Source organism: Arachis hypogaea, chromosome 16 (assembly GCF_003086295.3).
Source record: "Arachis hypogaea cultivar Tifrunner chromosome 16, arahy.Tifrunner.gnm2.J5K5, whole genome shotgun sequence".
Classification (NCBI taxonomy): domain Eukaryota; kingdom Viridiplantae; phylum Streptophyta; class Magnoliopsida; order Fabales; family Fabaceae; genus Arachis; species Arachis hypogaea.
In genome coordinates this window covers 112036871-112056391 of record NC_092051.1, presented here as the reverse complement: position 1 = coordinate 112056391, position 19521 = coordinate 112036871, and the positions used below count along the sequence as shown (strand labels likewise).

The following is a 19521-nucleotide window of genomic DNA, read 5'->3' as shown; positions in this document are numbered from 1 at the left end:
TCACATAAAAGTAGATTGTTCTTTTTACAATCAGGAATCAGAATTTGTATGATCACATGCTCCCAGATAAAATTCTACAAGAATTTACAACATTTAAAGCTTAGACTGCTACAGCTGTTCTTTTACATATTCAAAATAGATGCTACAAGATTATAATCAGGACGAATCCAGAAATATTATTATGAATGTCAATAATATATAATATTAAAAAAATATATAAATATATTATATTATAAGATATATTACAAAAATATATTGATAGAGACTAAAGAATATATATTTAAAGTATAAAAAAATATGTGTATTTTTTACGAATGAAGTAGTATACATCGATTTTTCATATCATAAAATTCATCGATAATAAAATCTGTGTCAAATTTTTTAGCAATTTTTTTTCAATGTAAATCAAAAGACAATTAATAAAAAAATTCATCTTCTATTTTGTTTCTAAGTCTATTCTTCACAATATTCATAGGTGAAAAAGATCTCTCAATTGTAGCAGTTGAAACAGGGAGAGTTAATACCAAGCAAATCAAACGATCAATTAAAGAATATGTTAAAGATTTTTCTGTCTTTGTTAATCCTTGACATAACTCCGAAATTGTGCACAAGTTAGTTAATTCAACATGATTAAGAATATCAAGTTCATAATGTTGAATTGCATTCTAATGTGAAATTTCTCTTGGTCACTGAAGTCACCTGTATAAAACCATTCTTCTAATTTACATACTTTGTTGACACTGAATAACTTATAATTATCTTTGGGATTTAAAGTTGAACATAAAGTAAGCAATTCCACCATATTATCATTGAATCTTCCATTAAGCTCTTGCAATTGTGTATCGATTACAACCAGAAATAAATTAACATGGTAATGATGCTCCATTGAAATTTGGTGAACAATTTTGTGAGTTCGGCCTCTTCTAGGAATATGCAATGCATTCATATCAGGAACTTCAACTTCATGTTTCTCACAAAATAATATAACTTCTTTTATGAAAGTCTCCCAACTTGATTCTCTCATTATTTGGATTAAAGTCTTGGTAGTAAAAACTAGAGTTAAAGCATTCAATATGTCTTGATTTTTTCGTTGCAAACCTTGACAAAGATCATGACTAACTTCCAAAATATTTCTCATCAAATACAAAACAAAGACAAATTCAAAGGATGTGATAGCATCATAAGCAGCACTAGCATCACTACGAGTGGAGAAATTACCTTTTTCGGTGCTTTTTTCAAGAACTTCACAAGTAGCATCAAACATGCATAACAAGCTACGTACAAAATTCAAATGAGACCCCATCTAGTATCTCCAACTCTTTGCAAAGTACCAATTTGATTAAGTCTACTACGTGTCACAATTTGATCATTGGCAATTAAGTTTACAACATTATTTGCTTGAGCAACCCTTAACTGGTCATGACGTTTAGGAGAAACAGTCACAATATTCACAATTAGTGTAAGTTTTGAAAAGAATTGATGAACATAGCAAATTTCTTTGGCTGCAGAAACAAGTGCTAATTGTAATCGATGAGCAAGACAATGAATGTAATAAGCAAAATGGCAATCTTTCAAAAATAGAGCTTGCAATCCATTCCTTTCACCACGCATATTACTAGCTCCATCATGCCCTTGTTCCCTAAGATTTTGAACATCAAGATTATGACAAGAAAGAACTGATGAAATTTCTGTTTGCAATGTCAAAGAACACGTATCAGAAGCCTGTATAAGATCAAAAAATCTTTCTCGAACACAACCATGCTTGTCTACATATCTCAAAATCACAGACATTTGTTCTCGCTTTGACTCATCTCTTGCTTCATCAATAATTATAGAAAATTTAGAATCACTAATTTCTTTTCGAATTATTGCACACACTTTTCTAGCAAAGATATGCAATATATCTTTTTGAACAACGAGAGATATATATTGAACATTTTCAAGAGCATTTTCAAGGACAACATTATTAACATTCTGATTACAAGAAGCTAAAAGTTTAATTAACTCAATAAAATTTTCCCTATTCAAAGATCCAGGACTTTCGTCATCGCCTATGAATGCACATGCTTGAAAAATAAGCCATCGAATAGCATCAATAGACATCTTCAACCTTAAGCGGTTATTTGCAATAGTTTCATCACTATGCCTATCAAGAACTTTGTCTATATTCTTAGCTTGAACCAATCATTACAAGATTTTACACATAAATTATGGGGAGAATTAGGAATAGAACCCTCGTGACATACAAATGCACAATTCAGCCCATTGTTTACTTTCTTTCAATTACTAAATTCTACCTCTGACACTACTAGAAATCTCGTTATTACAGACGGAAATTTCCGATGGATTTTATCCCACGAAAATACAGACGGAATTTCCGAGGGATTTTTTGTCGGAAAACAAAAAAAATGGATTAGTATAAATTACAAACGGAAAAGAGAATCCGTCGATAATTCCGTCGGAAAAATTAATTTTTTTCCGTGAAAAATGATTACAGACGAAAAATTTGTCTGTAATTAAATAGACAAAACGTTGCATTTTATTAAATTATTACAGACGGATTTTCCGTCTGTAATTTAAAATTTTCCGTCGAAAATGTTGAAATAAGGGGTTTGCTTTAAGCGTGGCTCCTCATTTCACACAATACCTATCCGCGCCTCCACACCCCTCTCTTCCAAATGCTCCATCAGCGGCGCCTCTCTACCTTGCACCGCCGTCGCACTGAACTTCTGTCACACTGAAGCTCCGTCACATCCCCTCCCGACGCTTCTTCGTGTGTTGTTCACGTCGCTTCGTATCGAACCCTAATATGCAGAAATCGCAGAAATCGCTCCGTTTCGATCTTGTCTCAACTGTGCAGGTAACCTGATCTCTTCCACACATTTATCACTCTTTCTATTCGCTGCTACACTGACGCCAGCCTCTCCTCCTGTTCGCCATTTTCCATCGAGCTTTTCTGCATCTCGTCCGATTCACCACCTCTCCTCGAAATTTGCAGCGCGCTGCTGTCGTTTTCCTTCTCGCACTTCTGGATCTACTACCACTCATAGAATTTCCTGTTCCAGAATATCGAGAATCTATCCTCAGATTCGGTTAATTTCTGAACTTATCACTTTCAGTTTTCTGGATTTTTATTTTCATGTTTGAAATACTGATTGTGTAGATTTTGTTGTTCAATTAGTTCATTCTTTTTTCAGTTGCTGAGATGATTATATGGCTTTAAGTCTAAAACATGAGCAATAGAATAATGTCTGTGAGTAAAGTATAAAATATTGTGTTTTCTAATTTACATGTTGCTGAGATGATTATATTGGCTATTTTATGTGTTTTCTAATTTACATGTTTAACCTCATTGAATTTAAAAATATTGTGCACTTGTGCTTGCTTGTTTCTGTACTTTATCTAGTAAAAACTGCTTATAATTTTTTCATCATTTTGCTCAAAACTTGCTTACAAGAAGCCCATGACAAGTCAAGATCTGTTACCAAGGCTCCTGCCATGAAGGGTTAGTACAATTCTGGTCTATTTTCTTAGTTTCTTCCTATATCGATAACCTACATATTTTTTCTAAAAGAATATTTTATTCAATCTCAGGTATACCTTTCCTATATCTATGTAGGTTGCACATGCGGTTTTTTCTATTTATTATATTTACACAGTCCTTGAAATTTCAGAATTAGTATAGTTATGCCACACAATTTTATATTAAATTAGTTTGTATAGATACAAATTGCACCAATAATGAATTATCAATATGTAGAGGGAATGTATATTTTGAAAATGGCACTGATGGTTCAATTGAATGGAAATTTTGCAAGTTCGGGTCTTTGTTTGGCTATTGCCATTGTTCAGTTGTACATTTTTGTCTTTCTGAGCTGTTGAGTAATAATCCTGTTTATGCAGACAAATGAGCTCTATCAGCTGGCGTCTGTTGCCTTCTGCTTGCTTGTAGCCTGATAAGGCCTTAGAGCTTGGAATCATAAACAGCCGCCATGAAGCCTTCATCTCTTCCAAACTTTGGTGCAACAATGCTCACCATGACCTTGTCCTTCCAGCTCTCAAGACCACACTCAAGTATGTAAAGTAATTGAAAAAGAAAAAAAATATATCATATATTGTATATAATCTCACTGATGTATAGTTGCTCTTCAAATTGATTAGGAAACTTGGGTTGGACTATTTAGACCTCTACTTGATTCATATGCCAGTGAGGTTGAAACCTAAAGTTGATGGAGTTCTTGAAATAGGAAAGGATGATTTGCTTCCCTTTTGACATAGAAGGACATGGTGTCTATAAAATTTGTGTCTAATTTGTTTAAAAGATGAGGGATAAAGGAGTAGAGCCCACCATTTATATTTGATTATTTGTGTCAAATAGTTAAAAATTTAGACACATTAGAACACACCATTTTAAATTGAATAATTTCTTTTTTTTTCTATTTTGACAATAATGATGTGGCTATATTCAATTTTGACTTTAGGTGGAAATGAGCTCATCATGGCAACAAGGGAAACTCAGAGAATTTTGCAAGCAGAAAGGAATCCATTTGGCTGCATGGTCACCATTAGGATCTTACACAAAATCATGGGGTACTAATTCAGTTATGGAGAGTCCAATCATTAATGAAATAGCCACTTCTAGACACAAGAGTGTGCCTCAGGTGCTCTTTCTTAACTCAACTCCAATCTTTGTCTTTAACTACCCCCTATATTTTCTCTTATAATTTTTGTGATTTTAAGGTTAAAACTTTGACTGGATAAAAATTTGTGTTATTCTATAAGGACATGGCCCATGCTTTTCAGGTTTAACCAAGTTGGAATCTCTGAATCTGAAGTAGTGTAATTGCATAATAGATGTCGATATGAAACCTCTATCAGGTTGGTTTCATATTCTTCTGTATGTGAGGCAAAGTCACTGATATTCTAATTATTACATTCACTGCACAAGCATACATAGTGAGATGAGTAACAGCACAGATTTTTCATTGAATTTACCTGCAGAGCTTACAAACCTGAAAAGTCTTGAGATTTTCTCTAGTAAAGTCATAGATATTGGCATCCGTTTTCTAAAAGGTATTGGGCATTGCATTGTAGAACTGTTCCAACATATAGCCACTATCTTTGTTTCCACAATGCACTGATATTGTGTTAATGGCATCCAAATGTCTTGTGTATGAGTGTTTTTGATTAACAATTTAAGATAAAATGAATTTCATAATTTCATGCTCATCTTTTTTTCTTGCCTTATTTCAGAGCTACAAAATCTTGCTCTGTTAAATTTGGAAGGCTGCTTTGTAACAGCTGCATGCTTGGATACTCTTGCAAGTTGAATCACTTCACAGACCTTATTTATTTATTTATTTATTTATTTATTTATTGTGTAGGGGGGAGAGGAATAATTTGGGTTGGATACCTACTTTGCATATTTCAGTATTATTATATTGACTAATTAGCTTAAGTAATTTCTTTTAGCATCGAAAGGAAAGCATGAATGGTGACTGATGAGTATTATATATATGCAAATTTTATAAATTTAGGGGTTAAAATGAATATCCGTAAATTGTAAGGGCATTGAATGAAATTATACCTACTTCAATTTAACTATTTAAAAAGTATAAAAAAAGTCATGTTAAAAATGGTACTAAGATTATCAGTATGCAGATGGGGTAGAGACTCCACACTTGTATGTATATCCATATCTCTATCTTCTGAGCTTCATCATCCTTTTTTTTTTCTTTTTATTTTCAAAATTGAATTAATCTTATCATAATTTCAGTGTACTTGATTGAGCTATTTTATTTGCAGGAAGTGGAAGGAAATTGTGGATGAGTGGGTGAGGTTGAATCAACTGGGTAGAATAGCTTCTCTCATGGGTAAAACCAAACCTCAAATCAAATGTTTTGGGACATTTTTCTTAGTTAAGGAATTAGAAATCCAAGTGTTTGATGATAATTGTTGGCGTTGCATTTACATTTGCAGCTGATGGAGACTCTTCACCACTGAAAACCACCCAAAACGGGCATCATCAGGTCTTTCTTGGACCCTTTTTTTAATTTTTATTTTTTATATCATGGTAAAGTTTAAGGCCCTGTTTGGCGTTATTAATATTTGAGGTACATTTTTTATTGCTGGATGAATGGGTTTATCTTTATGTGTTTTTGTTTGTCATGAATCATTTCTCACATGAATAGATTTGTGTATTCTAACATGCCATTCTATGCTAGAGTTTCTTTGAACTTGAAGTGCGAAAAACTACGAACTACGACTCATGATAGCTATCTCAAAATCAAATTTGAGTAATAAGTAATAATTGATGAGTGAAGTTTCAGTTGTTATTCTTATATAGTGCTTCTCTTCCTTCTTTTTCATGAATATAGACAGGGCTTATAGGAAAATCTCTGATTGAGTTCCAGTCTACAAAAGGAGATGTTCTTCCTGCACACAAGGTGAATGATTGACTTTCTTTTATCAATTACTTTGCATTTCATAAATCTCTAACCGTTATATCGTTCAACTCATATTTGAAGAAGTTATCTTTAGTACTCAGTTTTATATGAACCTATTCAATTGTTCACATTTCTCGGTCTTTAAGTAATTTTCTGTGTTACATTCTCTTCCGCCTTTTGTTATTCACAGTAGAAATACTTTCTTCAATACAATTTCTCTTTTTAAAAGGTTACCACTGTTAGATCTAAGCTTTGTCATCGGGTCATTCTAGTTTTATTTAAGCTAAGCTTCTCTATGCTTTCTTATTTCAATGGTTACTATAGAGAAACCTGCTGTTGACTGATAGTGACTAGTTGATCCTCTTAAGGATGAGAAAAAAAAGATCCCTTATTTGGGGTTATTTCTGTTGGATGCTTTGATTGTTTAACTTTCCTAAGCATAAATAATTTCCTGTCAATAATATTCTTTTATCATTTGGATATTAAGATATTGGGTATTGGCCTGTCTGAATTTTAAAACTAGAAATTCTGTTGAAAGAAACAAAAAAGACTTATGGCTTTCTTTGCTCAATATTACATGTAGACATGTAGTAGCATCACTAACTGAAAGAACATTGTGCTTGATCCAGAATCAGAGCCAGTGCTTAGCAGATCTATGTGGCGTATTGCACTGTGACATTGAAATCAATTTTGGGTTGAAAAAACCAAAATGTAATCCTACTGCCGCTGCAAGAAATAAACATCTGTGCGAGGTGTGCATCAGTCTGTCTTTAGATCGGATATAGTAAGGTCAGAAAGTGGGAAGCAGCGAATAATTTTGATGGACCAAGAATTTCAAGAAGCAAGTATATTGCCATCATTACTAAGAAGCTCAAGAAAGAATGAAGCTATCCATAAATTAGGATATTGAATCTTGATGAGTCTACTAGTAGTTATTTGCCATCTAATGTATTTAGATTGTATTATTGCATGGAAATAATTGCTTATTATAAAGAAAGCATTTTGTACTCACCGGTGTGTTTTTCTATTTATACCATCAATAAAAATTTGTATTTATTAAATTTATATTTATTTTGTATAAAAATAAGTATATTTTGTAATTAGAAAAATAAAAAAAATTCTATTTTACCTTACTGACGGATTTACAGACGGATTTTCTGTCCGTAATTAGAGTGTAAGATGATTTTCCAAAGTTCAAATTACAAACGGAAAATCCGTCTGTAATTACAGATGGAAAATCCGTCTGAAAATCTGTCTGTAATTACAGACGGAAAATCTGTCGGAAAATCTGTCTGTAATTATAGACGGAAAATCCGTCGGAAAGTTTGTCGCCTTTGCAAAATGGATAGAAAATTTACAGAGGGAAAATCCGTCGGTAACTGGTAAAAATCTGTCTGTAATTTTTCGACGAAAAAAAAATTCGTCGGTAAATAATTTCTGACAGGGCTTTTACAGAGGGACAAAATCCGTCGGTAACCAAAAATCCGTCTGTAATAAAGACTAAATCTGTCTGTAAATCTGTCTGTATTAATCCATTTTCTAGTTGTGTGAAAATGCAATTTTTCCATCATTGCGAGCACCATAATGTTTACCAAACAAGTAATAAGGCAAACAACAAGTAGCATCTTTTTCTGGTGAATATTTTAACTAACTTGAAAATTTCTTAAACCAAAAATATTGAAAATATCGATGGTGATTGTTATTACCAGAAGTTGGATAGCTAATATTTGTTGGTTGGTATGGCTCAACTATTATGTATGCTCTACGAATCTTATCACATTTATTGACATTATACTGCCAAATTGGACGTCGCTTTGCTAGATCCATTTCTAGTCAAGAGATATCAACATCTGTTTCTAATCTTGGAACTTTAGCTTCATGTTGATGTGTATTTTGAGTAAGATCAGAGAGCTCACTTACTTGAACTTGTTGTGAAATAAGATTAGAGGGTTGATATAACACCCTAACTATCAAAATGTCACGCTTCCGGATGCGCTACTCTGATAGCTCGGGTATTACGACGACTCTTAAAATATTTAATACTAAAATATGAGCATGTTTAAAACTTAAACCGTATTTTTCAAGAGACTGCTTAAAACAAAAGACAAACCCATACTTACAACCATATACATACATATACATAATATCAACTTACAAGCTTTACATAAGACAAATCCTATCCCTCTTACCAATTGTGAAAAGTTAAAAGGCGAGGAAAACATAAATAATAAAATAATACAAAAAATGTATCGTCTAAACAGAAAAGAAATAAGCTCTTCTGAACTTCATCATCCATAAACTGAAAGAGAAAAGACCTGTAGGGGAGTGAGAACATCGTCCTCGCTGGTTCTCACTATAGGGTTAGAGAATTGCTATAATAAGATACGTAAAACAAAACTATTTTCATAATACAGTGATCGTTGCTCGTCTTATGAATCCTTTTAAAAACCAACTTTTAATAATCCAAACAATTTTCAAAAACCTTTAGTTAATTGCCCAAAAATCTGAATTCATATTTGAATTTGTTAAAACTGCAATTATACACATTATCCCGTAACATATCACGACAAGTACTAAAGAAGTAATTTCATCAAACTTACACTGACCCATCCAATCACAGCCTTCGGCCCAAATATAGCCAAATCACATCACGGCCTCCAGCCCAACACAAAATCAATCAACACCCAAATCACCAAAATCCGAATCAACAATCACAAACACAAATAATGAGGTTTAAACACAATCAAGTACAATTACATTAGCTATAGCAGTTAGCAATTACACAGAATTATTCACATAGGAAAACCAAGTACAATATGCACGCCCAAACAATGTCACATAAATGCATATGATGCATGCCTTTTCTACTGGCCGTGAGAACATGTGTCGATTACTTTGCCAAAACCCGACACATCCGCTAACTAACCCGGATATCGTCGTCTTGAAAATCGGTGGGCGGTACACCACAAGGAACCCCACCATTGCGAGCGGTACACCATCACGAACCTCGCAAGATCTTCAATTGGAAAACAACACACACACGTGGGTGGTAAATCACCACGAACCCCACTTAACATTCTCTTTTAAAAACATGTGGATGGTACACCACTACGAACCCCACATAACATTCTCTTTTAAAAACATGTGGGCGGTACACCACCACAAACCCCACAAACGTCTCGACATTGGGCAAGCAGTAAATCACCACGAACCTTGCCAGGTCAAAGCCCAAAATAATTCAATTTTCAAATTCATTATAAATCATTCATTACATTTTGTCAATACTTCAACATTCTCATTTCCTCACATTTAATTTTCCCAAACCAACCTAAAAAATTATTTCATTCTTAAACCATATTCTTAACCATTTTAAATTAGAAGTTATTAATTAATTACCACAGCAAAGTCTCAAGATTTTGAGGGAGAATCTACCAAATTTTAATTTCTTAGATTCATTGAAAATCCTTAAAAATTATTATTTTCCTAAATTAAATCAAAATCACATCACATGAATTAGAAGTCATAAACAAAGTTTAAAACCAAATCACTTAGAACAAAACCATCCCATTCAAATCAAAACCACCTTCAAGTTCACTTTTAAAAATCAATTCTCTGACTTTTTCTAAAACGTCATAAACGGAGTTACTCCATGAAAGTCCAATTTTCTTTGAATCCACTAAAATTTCTCCGAATGTGATTCTTTACTCAAATTCAAAAATAAAAACCCTTCTCACATTTAAAACAACCTCAAAACATAACTCTTTTTCAAATAACTTGCACTCAAAATATAATATTTTTCTTAAGAAATAAAGCTCAATCATAATTCTCTTTTTAATAAGTCAACTCGAAACAAAATTCATTATTTTCTTAAATAGTTCAAACAAAATAATATAATTCTTTATTTCATAGTTTTCTAAATAACATTTCAAATAAAGTCTCAGATTTTATAGAAATTTCGGCAACACCTCCCCTAAAACTTGGACTTTGCCACCCTGTTCGGTTCCTAACCAAACCATTCCGCAACCCTTTCCAACGGGTTCAAAACCAAATCATTTTCAACGAACCAAACTCATTTCCAAAACTTTAATGAATTAATTCAGCAACCATCCGTTTAACAAAACCAAATAATAATCCAATCAAACAATAATCATACTAATTCAAAACAGCCAAACAATACGCAAGACTTACATAATCACCAGAAATTGTATTTATCACATTCATATCCATTTATAACAATTCCAAAATATAAAATAAGCTTTTTAGAAAAACACCCCTACCTCGATAAGTGAAACGATAACCCAAACGCGTCAAGGAATTCCTTTTCTCTCGACCTGAAATCAACGGCAACTGAAACCTCAGCTCCGCTTGCTTTCCCAATAGCAGAAACAGGCTCAATCGCAACATGCAAACTTGGTCTCTACTTCCTAAAAACATTAATATCGCAGAAATCTTAAAACACATAACGGAAAACTAACGCGAGATTTTTTGAAATTTAAATACTCACTGTAACAACAAATGAGACAACAACAGTCTCTGAACCGATCTGGCGGAAGCCCCAGCAGCAACCCGAAGCGACAGCGGCGACCTGAACAACATGCAGCGATGATGAAGTTCCTGGAAACTCAACGGAAAGGAAAACCAACTTAAAACCCTTACCGGCAATGGATCTCAGTGGCGGCAGTGACATTCCCGGCGGTAGAGGCTCAGCCAGAAGCTTCGGCAGCAGTGGATCTGGCAGCGGTTCAGACGAAGATGGCACCGACGACATGAACGGCGACTGGTCGCGGCGGCTGGACTGGTCGCGACCCTCCCTTCCTCGTGGATCTCTCTCCTCTGCTTCACCCATGGATGACGGCGATGCTGGCTCCCTTCGGCGACAACGACGGCACGGACAATTGCAGCAACGACGACGTGCTTCCCGGCGAGGACGACGGCGATGGATGCGAGACAGCGGTGGTTCGCGAGGATGGTGCGAGATCCTCCCTCCTCTAACGACGCTCTCCTCTCTCGGATCTCCTCTCTTTCTCTGTCAACAGTGGCAGCGACAGTGGCAGTGACACCCACCGCACTGCCTCCCTCTTCTCCCCCCTTCTCCCTTTCCCGCGGTCCCCCTTTTCTTCTTTCCCTTTCTTTCTTTCTTTCCTTCTTTCTTTCTGCTGTTGGGTAAGGGATAAAGATGGCTTGGAAGAAGATAATGTTCGAACCCCCTTTACTAGGGTTAATCTTTTCTTTTAAATACTAACCTAATAATAAATGCTAGACCTAAAAGATATTATATGTAAATATAAATTACAAAAGAAAAATAAAATAAAACTAAGAAGTGCTAAAGCTACTTGGAGGCCCAAAGAGGTGTGAAACGGGCTGCTGCTGGTGTTCAACTTCAGGAATAGGCGTTGAACGCCAAGGGAGGAGGATAACGTTGCTGGCATGTGCCCCCTGTGATGCGTGAGCATCTTATACCCTTTTTCTAGTTGATTTTATGTTGTTTTTAGTTAGGTTTTATTTACTTTTACTTGAGTTTAGTGCAAAAATCACCTTTGGATGCAACTTTGAGTTTTTCTTGTATTTTTATGATTTTAGGTGAAATTCGAAACAGTTTGGGAAAGTCTGGAGCAAGAAAAGAAAATGCTGGCAGCGCCCTCCCTGGGAGCTGAATGCCCACCTGGCATTTGGCGTCAACAGGGTGGTGCGCGAAATTAGAACTCACGCAACTTTACTGGCAAGTGCACTGTGTCATCCAAGTAATACCTCAGGCAAGTGAGGGTCGATCCCACAACGATTGTCTGACTGAGCAAGCAATAGTTATCCTGTTGGACTTAGTCAAGAAAACTGTAAAAGATTTTTGTTGGTGTAAAACACATAAGTAGTAAAAAGCAAGTAGACAAAGCAAATAAACAGGTTTAGAGTAAAACAATGATGAGAAAATAATTAAGATCTCGAAGATGTTTATCTTTCCGGATTAAAACGTCTTATCAACTATTTTAACAATGAGTGATTCATTCTATGACAAACCATAAGTGATTAAAACTTAATCTCTTAGCGATTTAATCTCCTCTAATCCTTATCAAAAGCCACTCTCGTGGTCATTCAATTCAGATCAGAGGGTGAAGCTCAAAAAACTAGTTTAGTGCCACAAAAACCTCAATTACTCAGAGCTAACCAGATTTTATGTCACATATCCTAATTAGTCCAGGTAATTAACAGTTTAGGAGGAGTGTTTTCAAGCTGTAGCTCAAGCAAGATAGCTCTCTCGAGAATTACAAGAGATCATATATAATAAGGGTCATACTCTTGTTCCATCCAGATTCATAAGACACTACAACAAATAAGGATTTTCACAACGGTCAAAAACCGTTGCCGTAGATTGAAAAACCGTTCCCAAAATCTTAGGCAACGCTTTGGCAACAGTTTTTTACCTGTGGTATATGCGGCCGTTGCCATTGCTCAAAAGCAACGATTTTTTACCTACGACAATGGTAACAAAATAACCGTTGCCAAAGTTACTGGCATAGGCAACGATTTTGAAAGAAAATTTTAAACAACGGTTTCAAACCGTTTCTCGATAAGCAACAATTTTAAACCGTTCTCTTTCATGATACAACGGTTTAAAACCATAACTGGATAGGCAACATTTTTAAACTATTGTAGTTTTATTATTCACAATGCCAACGATTTTAAAGCGTTACCATTTGTGTCATTTTTGGCAACGGTTTTAATACCATTGCGATTTTATACTCGTCTAAGACAACGGTTTTAAAGCGTTACCGTTGTTGTCATTTTTTGGCAACGGTTTTAAAATCATTACCATTTTATAGTCATCTAAGACAACAGTTTTAAAGCATTACCATTGGTGTCATTTTTGGCAATGGTTTTTAAATTATTGCCATTTTGTAATCATCTTTGATAACGGTTTTAACACCATTGTCTTTTGTAACTTTTGACAACAGTTTTTTGTAATATATAATTCTTTATTTACAATAGTAGTTTTCTCGTGAATGAAATTAATGTCAATTTTTTTTAAATTATTTAGTGTTAATAAATAATCTAAGCTATTCGAATAAAGTCACTAAAGAAAAATAATTGAACATTTTCCATCAAATTTGACTTATAAAAATTGTTGTAAGATCCACAATCACATTATATTATCATTGCAAAATAACATAATACTAGTCTAGGTCATAACTACTTGTACTTATATCATCATTATTTTCAAATACCGTAATACTATAGCCTAAGTCATGACAACCTCGAACTATATCATCTAATTTTGCAAAAACTATAACAAAAAGAGTTGAAATAGCTAAGTAGCAAATAGATTTATCATCATGTCCATAAGTTCATGACTTTTACTCTGTAACATTTGCTCTTAAAAATGTGACCTTAATCAAGTTCGATTTCCCCTTCAGCATAGTTTTCCTGTTAAAAAAAATCAAATATCGAACTACACATCTTTAATACTAATAATGTCTACTAAAAATGTTTGAGAGAGAGAGGACAAACATATATATCATAACATTCTTCTATTTAGATACAAAAAATAATTGAATCAACATCAACATAATCAACCATTATTTAAGATATGATACATATAGAAACTTTAACAACAAATAATACCTCTTCATGCGCATCATTGTTCGAATTGTCTAAAGTGCTTCCTAGTTGAGCAGCTAACATCTCAAGGTCCACTCTTGAGCTTTTTTGTTACAGCATCATCTTAACAAGCGATTTTTGTTCATCTACTTCTTTTTGCATCACATCAACTTTACCCTCTAATGTTGCTTTCTCAGCTGCATGTTGCTACTTAAGGGTGGCAATTTCTTAAGGGTGTCCAGTACTTTGTCAACTAAAATAAAAGATACGGACATATGTTTTAGACTAACTATAAATGATTTTTTCAATCAAAAGCTTATTGCTTCTAAAGGATTTCTAGAAGTCAACCACAAATATTCAAAAGAGAACATTTCAACCAATCATGAAACTAACAATTTGTATCTAACAAACTATGCAAAGAAGCTTAAGCAATCAATTAATCACTAAATATTCTTAACAATTAAATTTTCAAATGAATTTAAAAAGATAATATATTAAATAATTTACCTGTAGTGTAGCTCAGTGTCTAAGATAATGGTAGCTACAGAGAGACCCACTATTTGATTCCTTTTTTCTGGTTTTAAAGAGACAAACTACAACAGCAACAAAGAATAAAAATATAAGCAATTCATAACTATAACTCTAATACTAATGTTACTATCACTTTCATGACTTAAATACATTGATTTCTCAAAATCATGGGTGGGCATGGTTTGGATTTTTAAATATCCAAACTGGATCCACTTCAGAACCTGTTTTGTGGTTCATGAAACCAAACCGAAACTGGATTGAAGAGAGAAACCGGTTTTAATCCGATTTGAAAAAATAAAAATTGATTTCAAACCGGTTTTAGAATTTAAATCTGATCTTACCTACAAACTGGTTTTAAATCTGATTTTTTAATATCCAAATCTAAAATCCGGTTTTTTTTAAATTTAGTTTTAAAACCAGATTTTTAAACCAAAAATCCTGTTTTAAAACCAGTTTTTGAAAATCTAGTTTTAAAACCAATTTTTTTAACCAAAAATCCAGTTTTAAAACTTGTTTTTAAAAATCCAATTTCTAAACCAGATTTTTTTAACAAAAAATCCAATTTTAAAACCAGTTTTTAGAAATCCAATTTTCAAACTATAATTTTTTTAAAAGTAAAATTAATACTAAAGTAATTTTAAACTGTATAGGTTGATTACGACTAAGATTTGGTTCTTTATAAATCTAATGACATTTAATCATCCTCAAAACATAAAAAAGATACCACCAAAAAATCTCTCTACATGCGACTTTGTAACAAAGATGTAAAACATAAACATAGAATGTTCTCACTACATTTTTCACCATCCAAAAATTTTGTGAAGTTTGTATAAAAAAAACATAGATTATTATTAGCAATTGACTGTGATAATTCAAATAGTTGCCGAGTAGCTAATGCTACCTATAAAAGATGTGCCAATAAGCCACAAACCACCACTGACAGATATATAATAATGAAAATTACAAAGATAGAATAGAAGTCATGGAGTTCTACATACAGACATTTCCTAAACCTCCCTCTGAAATTTTTTAAATGAAAAAAATTATATGATGTGAATTGTTTTGGATTACAAAAAATTATTTTCAACACTGCATAAGTGATATATAACTGAAAAATCAAACAGTACCTAACTAGCCAAAATTGGGTTAAAAAATTAAAACAAAAACCATAGCTAAGCTGATAAGCATCTCTCTATAATTTAATAGCACAATGAATCAAAAAAGAAAAATAAAATAGTGTAACTGCATTGCATGCATATAGCAGATGGTGGCACAGCAGAGGTGTCATATCCATAGATTTTATATGCAAACCTACTAAAATGCCATTGGATAGAGAGTAGGGGAGAAGCAAGGACGCCGTGGAAAACGGAGAAGCAGTGACGCCATGGAGAGGGGAGAAGCAGCGACGCCGTCGAGAGGAGAGACTCAGCGACGCTGGGAAGAAGGACGCAACAACGACTTCGGGAAGAAGGACACAGCGACGATGATGGTGCGACGATAGTGAGGTGCGATTTAAGGCTTCATGGCGAGCTACAGTGCAATGACGGCTCTGATGTCGTGGGTTGGTGTGGGTTAGGGTTGATGGTGGAGGGAGGAAGAGCGCGCTTTTGTTTCGAAGAGAAGAAGATCAGAGGGCTTTGCCTTATGTTATTGTAGGCTTATCTTAGGGTGAAATTAATCAATAGATATATAATATTTATTCTAAAACTATTTTAATTTTATTTCTTCATAATAATATTTGTTATATATTTATAATAAAAATATATAATATTTATTATAATTTATTTTAACTTTATGTTTTCTAAATATAATATTTTTTATATATTTATTATAAATTTATTTCATTTTTTTTTCAAAAATAATATTTGTTATATATTTATAACAATAGTTTTTGAGCATTTTATAAATTCAGTATTTATAGAAAAAATAGTTTAATTTTATATAATTATTTAAATAATATTAGAAAATAGTTGTTTCATAAACAATTGTTGTAATGGTTGTAAAACTGTTCTTTTTGTCAAAGAGAACGGTTTTATTTTGTTACTATAGCGTAACGAAAAATTGAACTTCAACAGTAACATTGTGAAAACTGTTGTCTAAGACCATCTAATAGAACGGTTTTACAGTGTAGCATTTCGGCAATGGTTTTAATGCGTCTCTTTTGTACAATTCTTTAAACAACAATAAAAAATCGTTGCTTAAATGCAAATCATGGTAACGGTTATAAAATCGTTTTTTAAAATAGTCAAAGAGAATATTTTTAATTTGTTGCTATAAAATATTGAAAAATTGAATTCAACAGCAACACTATAAAAAACCGTTGTCTAAACATATTTAAGAGAACGGTTTTAAGGCGTTGCAAAATTTAGCATTGCTAAAGGCCATATTTGTTGTAGTGAGATTAAGAACGAAAACAGCACCTTAAAATTGAATCAAACATATATTAAAATAGAAGAATTATAATCTTAATTCATAGAAATAAACAGAGCTCTTAACCTTAACCAGGAGGTTTAGTTGCTCATGACTTTACAGAGAAAACAGGTTTTGAAAAGTGCGGAAGGAAGAAGATCTCCTAAACCTAATGGATCTTCTCCTACAAATACTAACCTAATAATAAATTCTAAACCCAAAAGATATTATTTTAAAATAAAAATTACAAAGATAAAATAAGATAAACTAATAAGTACTGAAATCCACTTGGAGGCCCAATTGGTGAGTGGCTCGGACAGCAAGCTGGTGTTCAATGCCAGGATTAGGCGTTGAACGCCCAGAGAGGAGGCGCACTTCTGACTTCATGCCCCCTTGCTAGCGTTGAACGCTAGGTTGGGCGTTCAGCGCCCAAGGGGGAGCTGACAACTTTTTTGTTTCTTACTCCAGACTTCTCTAAATTGCTCCGAATTTCACCTAAAACTATTAAAATACAAGAAAAACTCTAAGTAGCATCCAAAGATGAATTTTGCACTAAAATCAAGTAAAAGTAAATAAAACCTAACAAAAAAAATATAAAATCAACTAGAAAAAGGGTATAAGATACTCACGCATCACAGGGGGCACAGGCCAGCAACGTTATGCTCCTCCGTTGGCGTTCAACTCCCATTCCTGAAGTTGAACGCCAGCAGCAGCCCGTTTCACACCTCTTTGGGCCTCCAAGTGGATTTAGCACTTCTTAGTTTTATTTTATTTTCCTTTTGTAATTTCTATTTACATATAATATCTTTTAGGTCTAGCATTTATTATTAGGTTAGTATTTAGAGGAAAATATTAACCCTAGTAAAGGGGGTTCGAACATTATCTTCTTTCCGTCACACTTTTCAGAATCCTGTTTTCTCTGTAAATTATGAGCAACTAAACATCTTGATTAAGGTTAGGAGTTCTATTTATTTCTATGGATTAAGATTATTACTTTTCTATTTTAATTTATGTTTGATTCAATTCTAAGGTGTTGTTTTCATTCTTAATCTTATGAACTAGGTGGAACGAGAGTATGACCCTTTTCTACATGAGTTCTTGTGATTCTCGAGAGAGTTATTTCGTTTGAACTACAGCTTGAAAACACTCCTCCTAAATTGCTAATTACATGAATTAATTAGGATATGTGACATGTAATCCTGTTAGCTTTGGGTAATTAGGGTTTTTGTGGCGTTAAACTAGTTTTATGAACTTCACCCTCTGATCTGAATTGAGTGACCACGGGAGTGGCGTTTGATGAGGATTAGAGGAGACTAAATCTCTAAGAGATTAGGGTTTAATCACTTATGGTTTGCCATAGAATGAATCTTTCGTTGTTAAAATAGTTGGTAAGACGCTTTAATCCGGAAAAGTAAACATCTCCAAGACCTTAACTGTTTTCTCATCATTGTTTTACACCAAACCCTTTCATTGCTTTCTTTATGCGTTTATAACAACACAACTCCTTTTACTGTTTGCCTGACTAATTAGTCCAACAGGACGACTCTCAGTCCGACAATACTCGTGGGATTGACCTTTACTCACGTAAGGTATTACTTGGATGACTCGGTGCACTTGCCGGTTAAGTTGTGCGAGTTGTAATTTCACACAACAACAGCAAATCCAATCTTGTATGACAAGACAAAACATTTCAAATTGACATTCAATTTATAGTGACAAGGTTAAACAGCAAGCTCTACAAGTGGTTCATATCCTTGGCAATGACCAAATTGTTGACATACTTATCAAGCCATTGTCTGTAACTGCGTTTGAGAGATTAAGATGCAAACTGAGAGTTGTTCCTAGACCGAATCTTAGCTTGTGGGGAGATATTAAGTGTAGAGATGAGAATGATGTAAAGTGTGGGAGTTAGCTTTAAGTGACTATTGTGGTTAGTTATTGTTTGTAATAATTTAGTTATGAGGTCTGTTATAAATATCTTCTTTGACTTGTTTATATATATATAGATAGAGCAGAGTTGTATAACTTGTGACTAAAGTTAGAGTAAATTCTCCTCATTTTAATATTAATAATTAATTCTATTCTTCTCTCACTCCGTTCTACTTCACTACAATTCTGTGTTTCACAATTCATGGTTATTGCTGTTACTGGTTCAGTAGCAACTCAACGTATTATCCGTTCTTCATAATTGTAACTATTCCAGTCTTAGCATCACCATCACTACCTGTCACCAACTAAATCAATTCATTCACAAACATCCTCCTTGATTTCCATTTCCTTCTTTCATTATTGTTTAGCTATCATTGTCCACGAAACGAAGAACAATAAGCCCAAGGACATATCTCTTTCTCTCTCTCTTCTTTTCTTTATTTATAATTTTTTGATAAGTTATATCTCTCTTTTATTTAGTCTCACACTTAGTGGTTTATTCAAATTTGAGGAATGAAATAAAAGGTTTTCTTTCAAGAGAGAGAGAGTGGGAGAGAAGAAATATTGGTCATGAATGAAAAAGAAATATAGAATCACTTCTTTAATTACTTTTGGA

General features: G+C 33.6%; 1 protein-coding gene and 2 long non-coding RNA genes across 4 annotated transcripts; 2 read left to right on the top strand and 1 right to left on the bottom strand.

Annotated features, from left to right (window-relative positions):
• Positions 1 to 1287: 1287 nt before the first annotated feature.
• Positions 1288 to 2687, bottom strand: LOC112757362 (uncharacterized). The gene is made up of 2 exons (XM_025805950.1): positions 2648 to 2687; positions 1288 to 2174 (listed from the first exon to the last, which is right to left on the bottom strand). The coding sequence occupies exons 1-2, from the start codon at positions 2685 to 2687 to the stop codon at positions 1288 to 1290; spliced, it is 927 nt and encodes a 308-aa protein (XP_025661735.1).
• A 335-nt stretch (positions 2688 to 3022) lies between these two features.
• On the top strand, positions 3023 to 5071 carry LOC112758855 (uncharacterized). 2 transcript variants are annotated; one of them, XR_003179829.3, is made up of 6 exons: positions 3023 to 3092; positions 3461 to 3505; positions 3904 to 4074; positions 4482 to 4661; positions 4804 to 4878; positions 5002 to 5071. It is a non-coding gene; the product is annotated as an uncharacterized lncRNA (long non-coding RNA). The 2 variants fall into 2 exon arrangements; XR_011873663.1 differs by lacking the exon at positions 3023 to 3092 and having other exon boundaries at positions 3374 to 3505.
• A 300-nt stretch (positions 5072 to 5371) lies between these two features.
• On the top strand, positions 5372 to 7457 carry LOC140179833 (uncharacterized). The gene is made up of 3 exons (XR_011873662.1): positions 5372 to 6029; positions 6378 to 6446; positions 7076 to 7457. It is a non-coding gene; the product is annotated as an uncharacterized lncRNA (long non-coding RNA).
• The last annotated feature ends 12064 nt before the right edge of the window (positions 7458 to 19521 follow it).

Excerpts from the sequence above, each read along its gene's own strand:
- LOC112757362 (XM_025805950.1), bottom strand. The coding sequence starts at position 2,687 with ATGGAGCATTTGGAAGAGAGGGGTGTGGAGGCGCGGATAG. Across the intron at positions 2,175-2,647 it reads GGGTGTGGAGGCGCGGATAG|CTAAGAATATAGACAAAGTT; the intron begins GTATTGTGTGAA and ends GATTGGTTCAAG.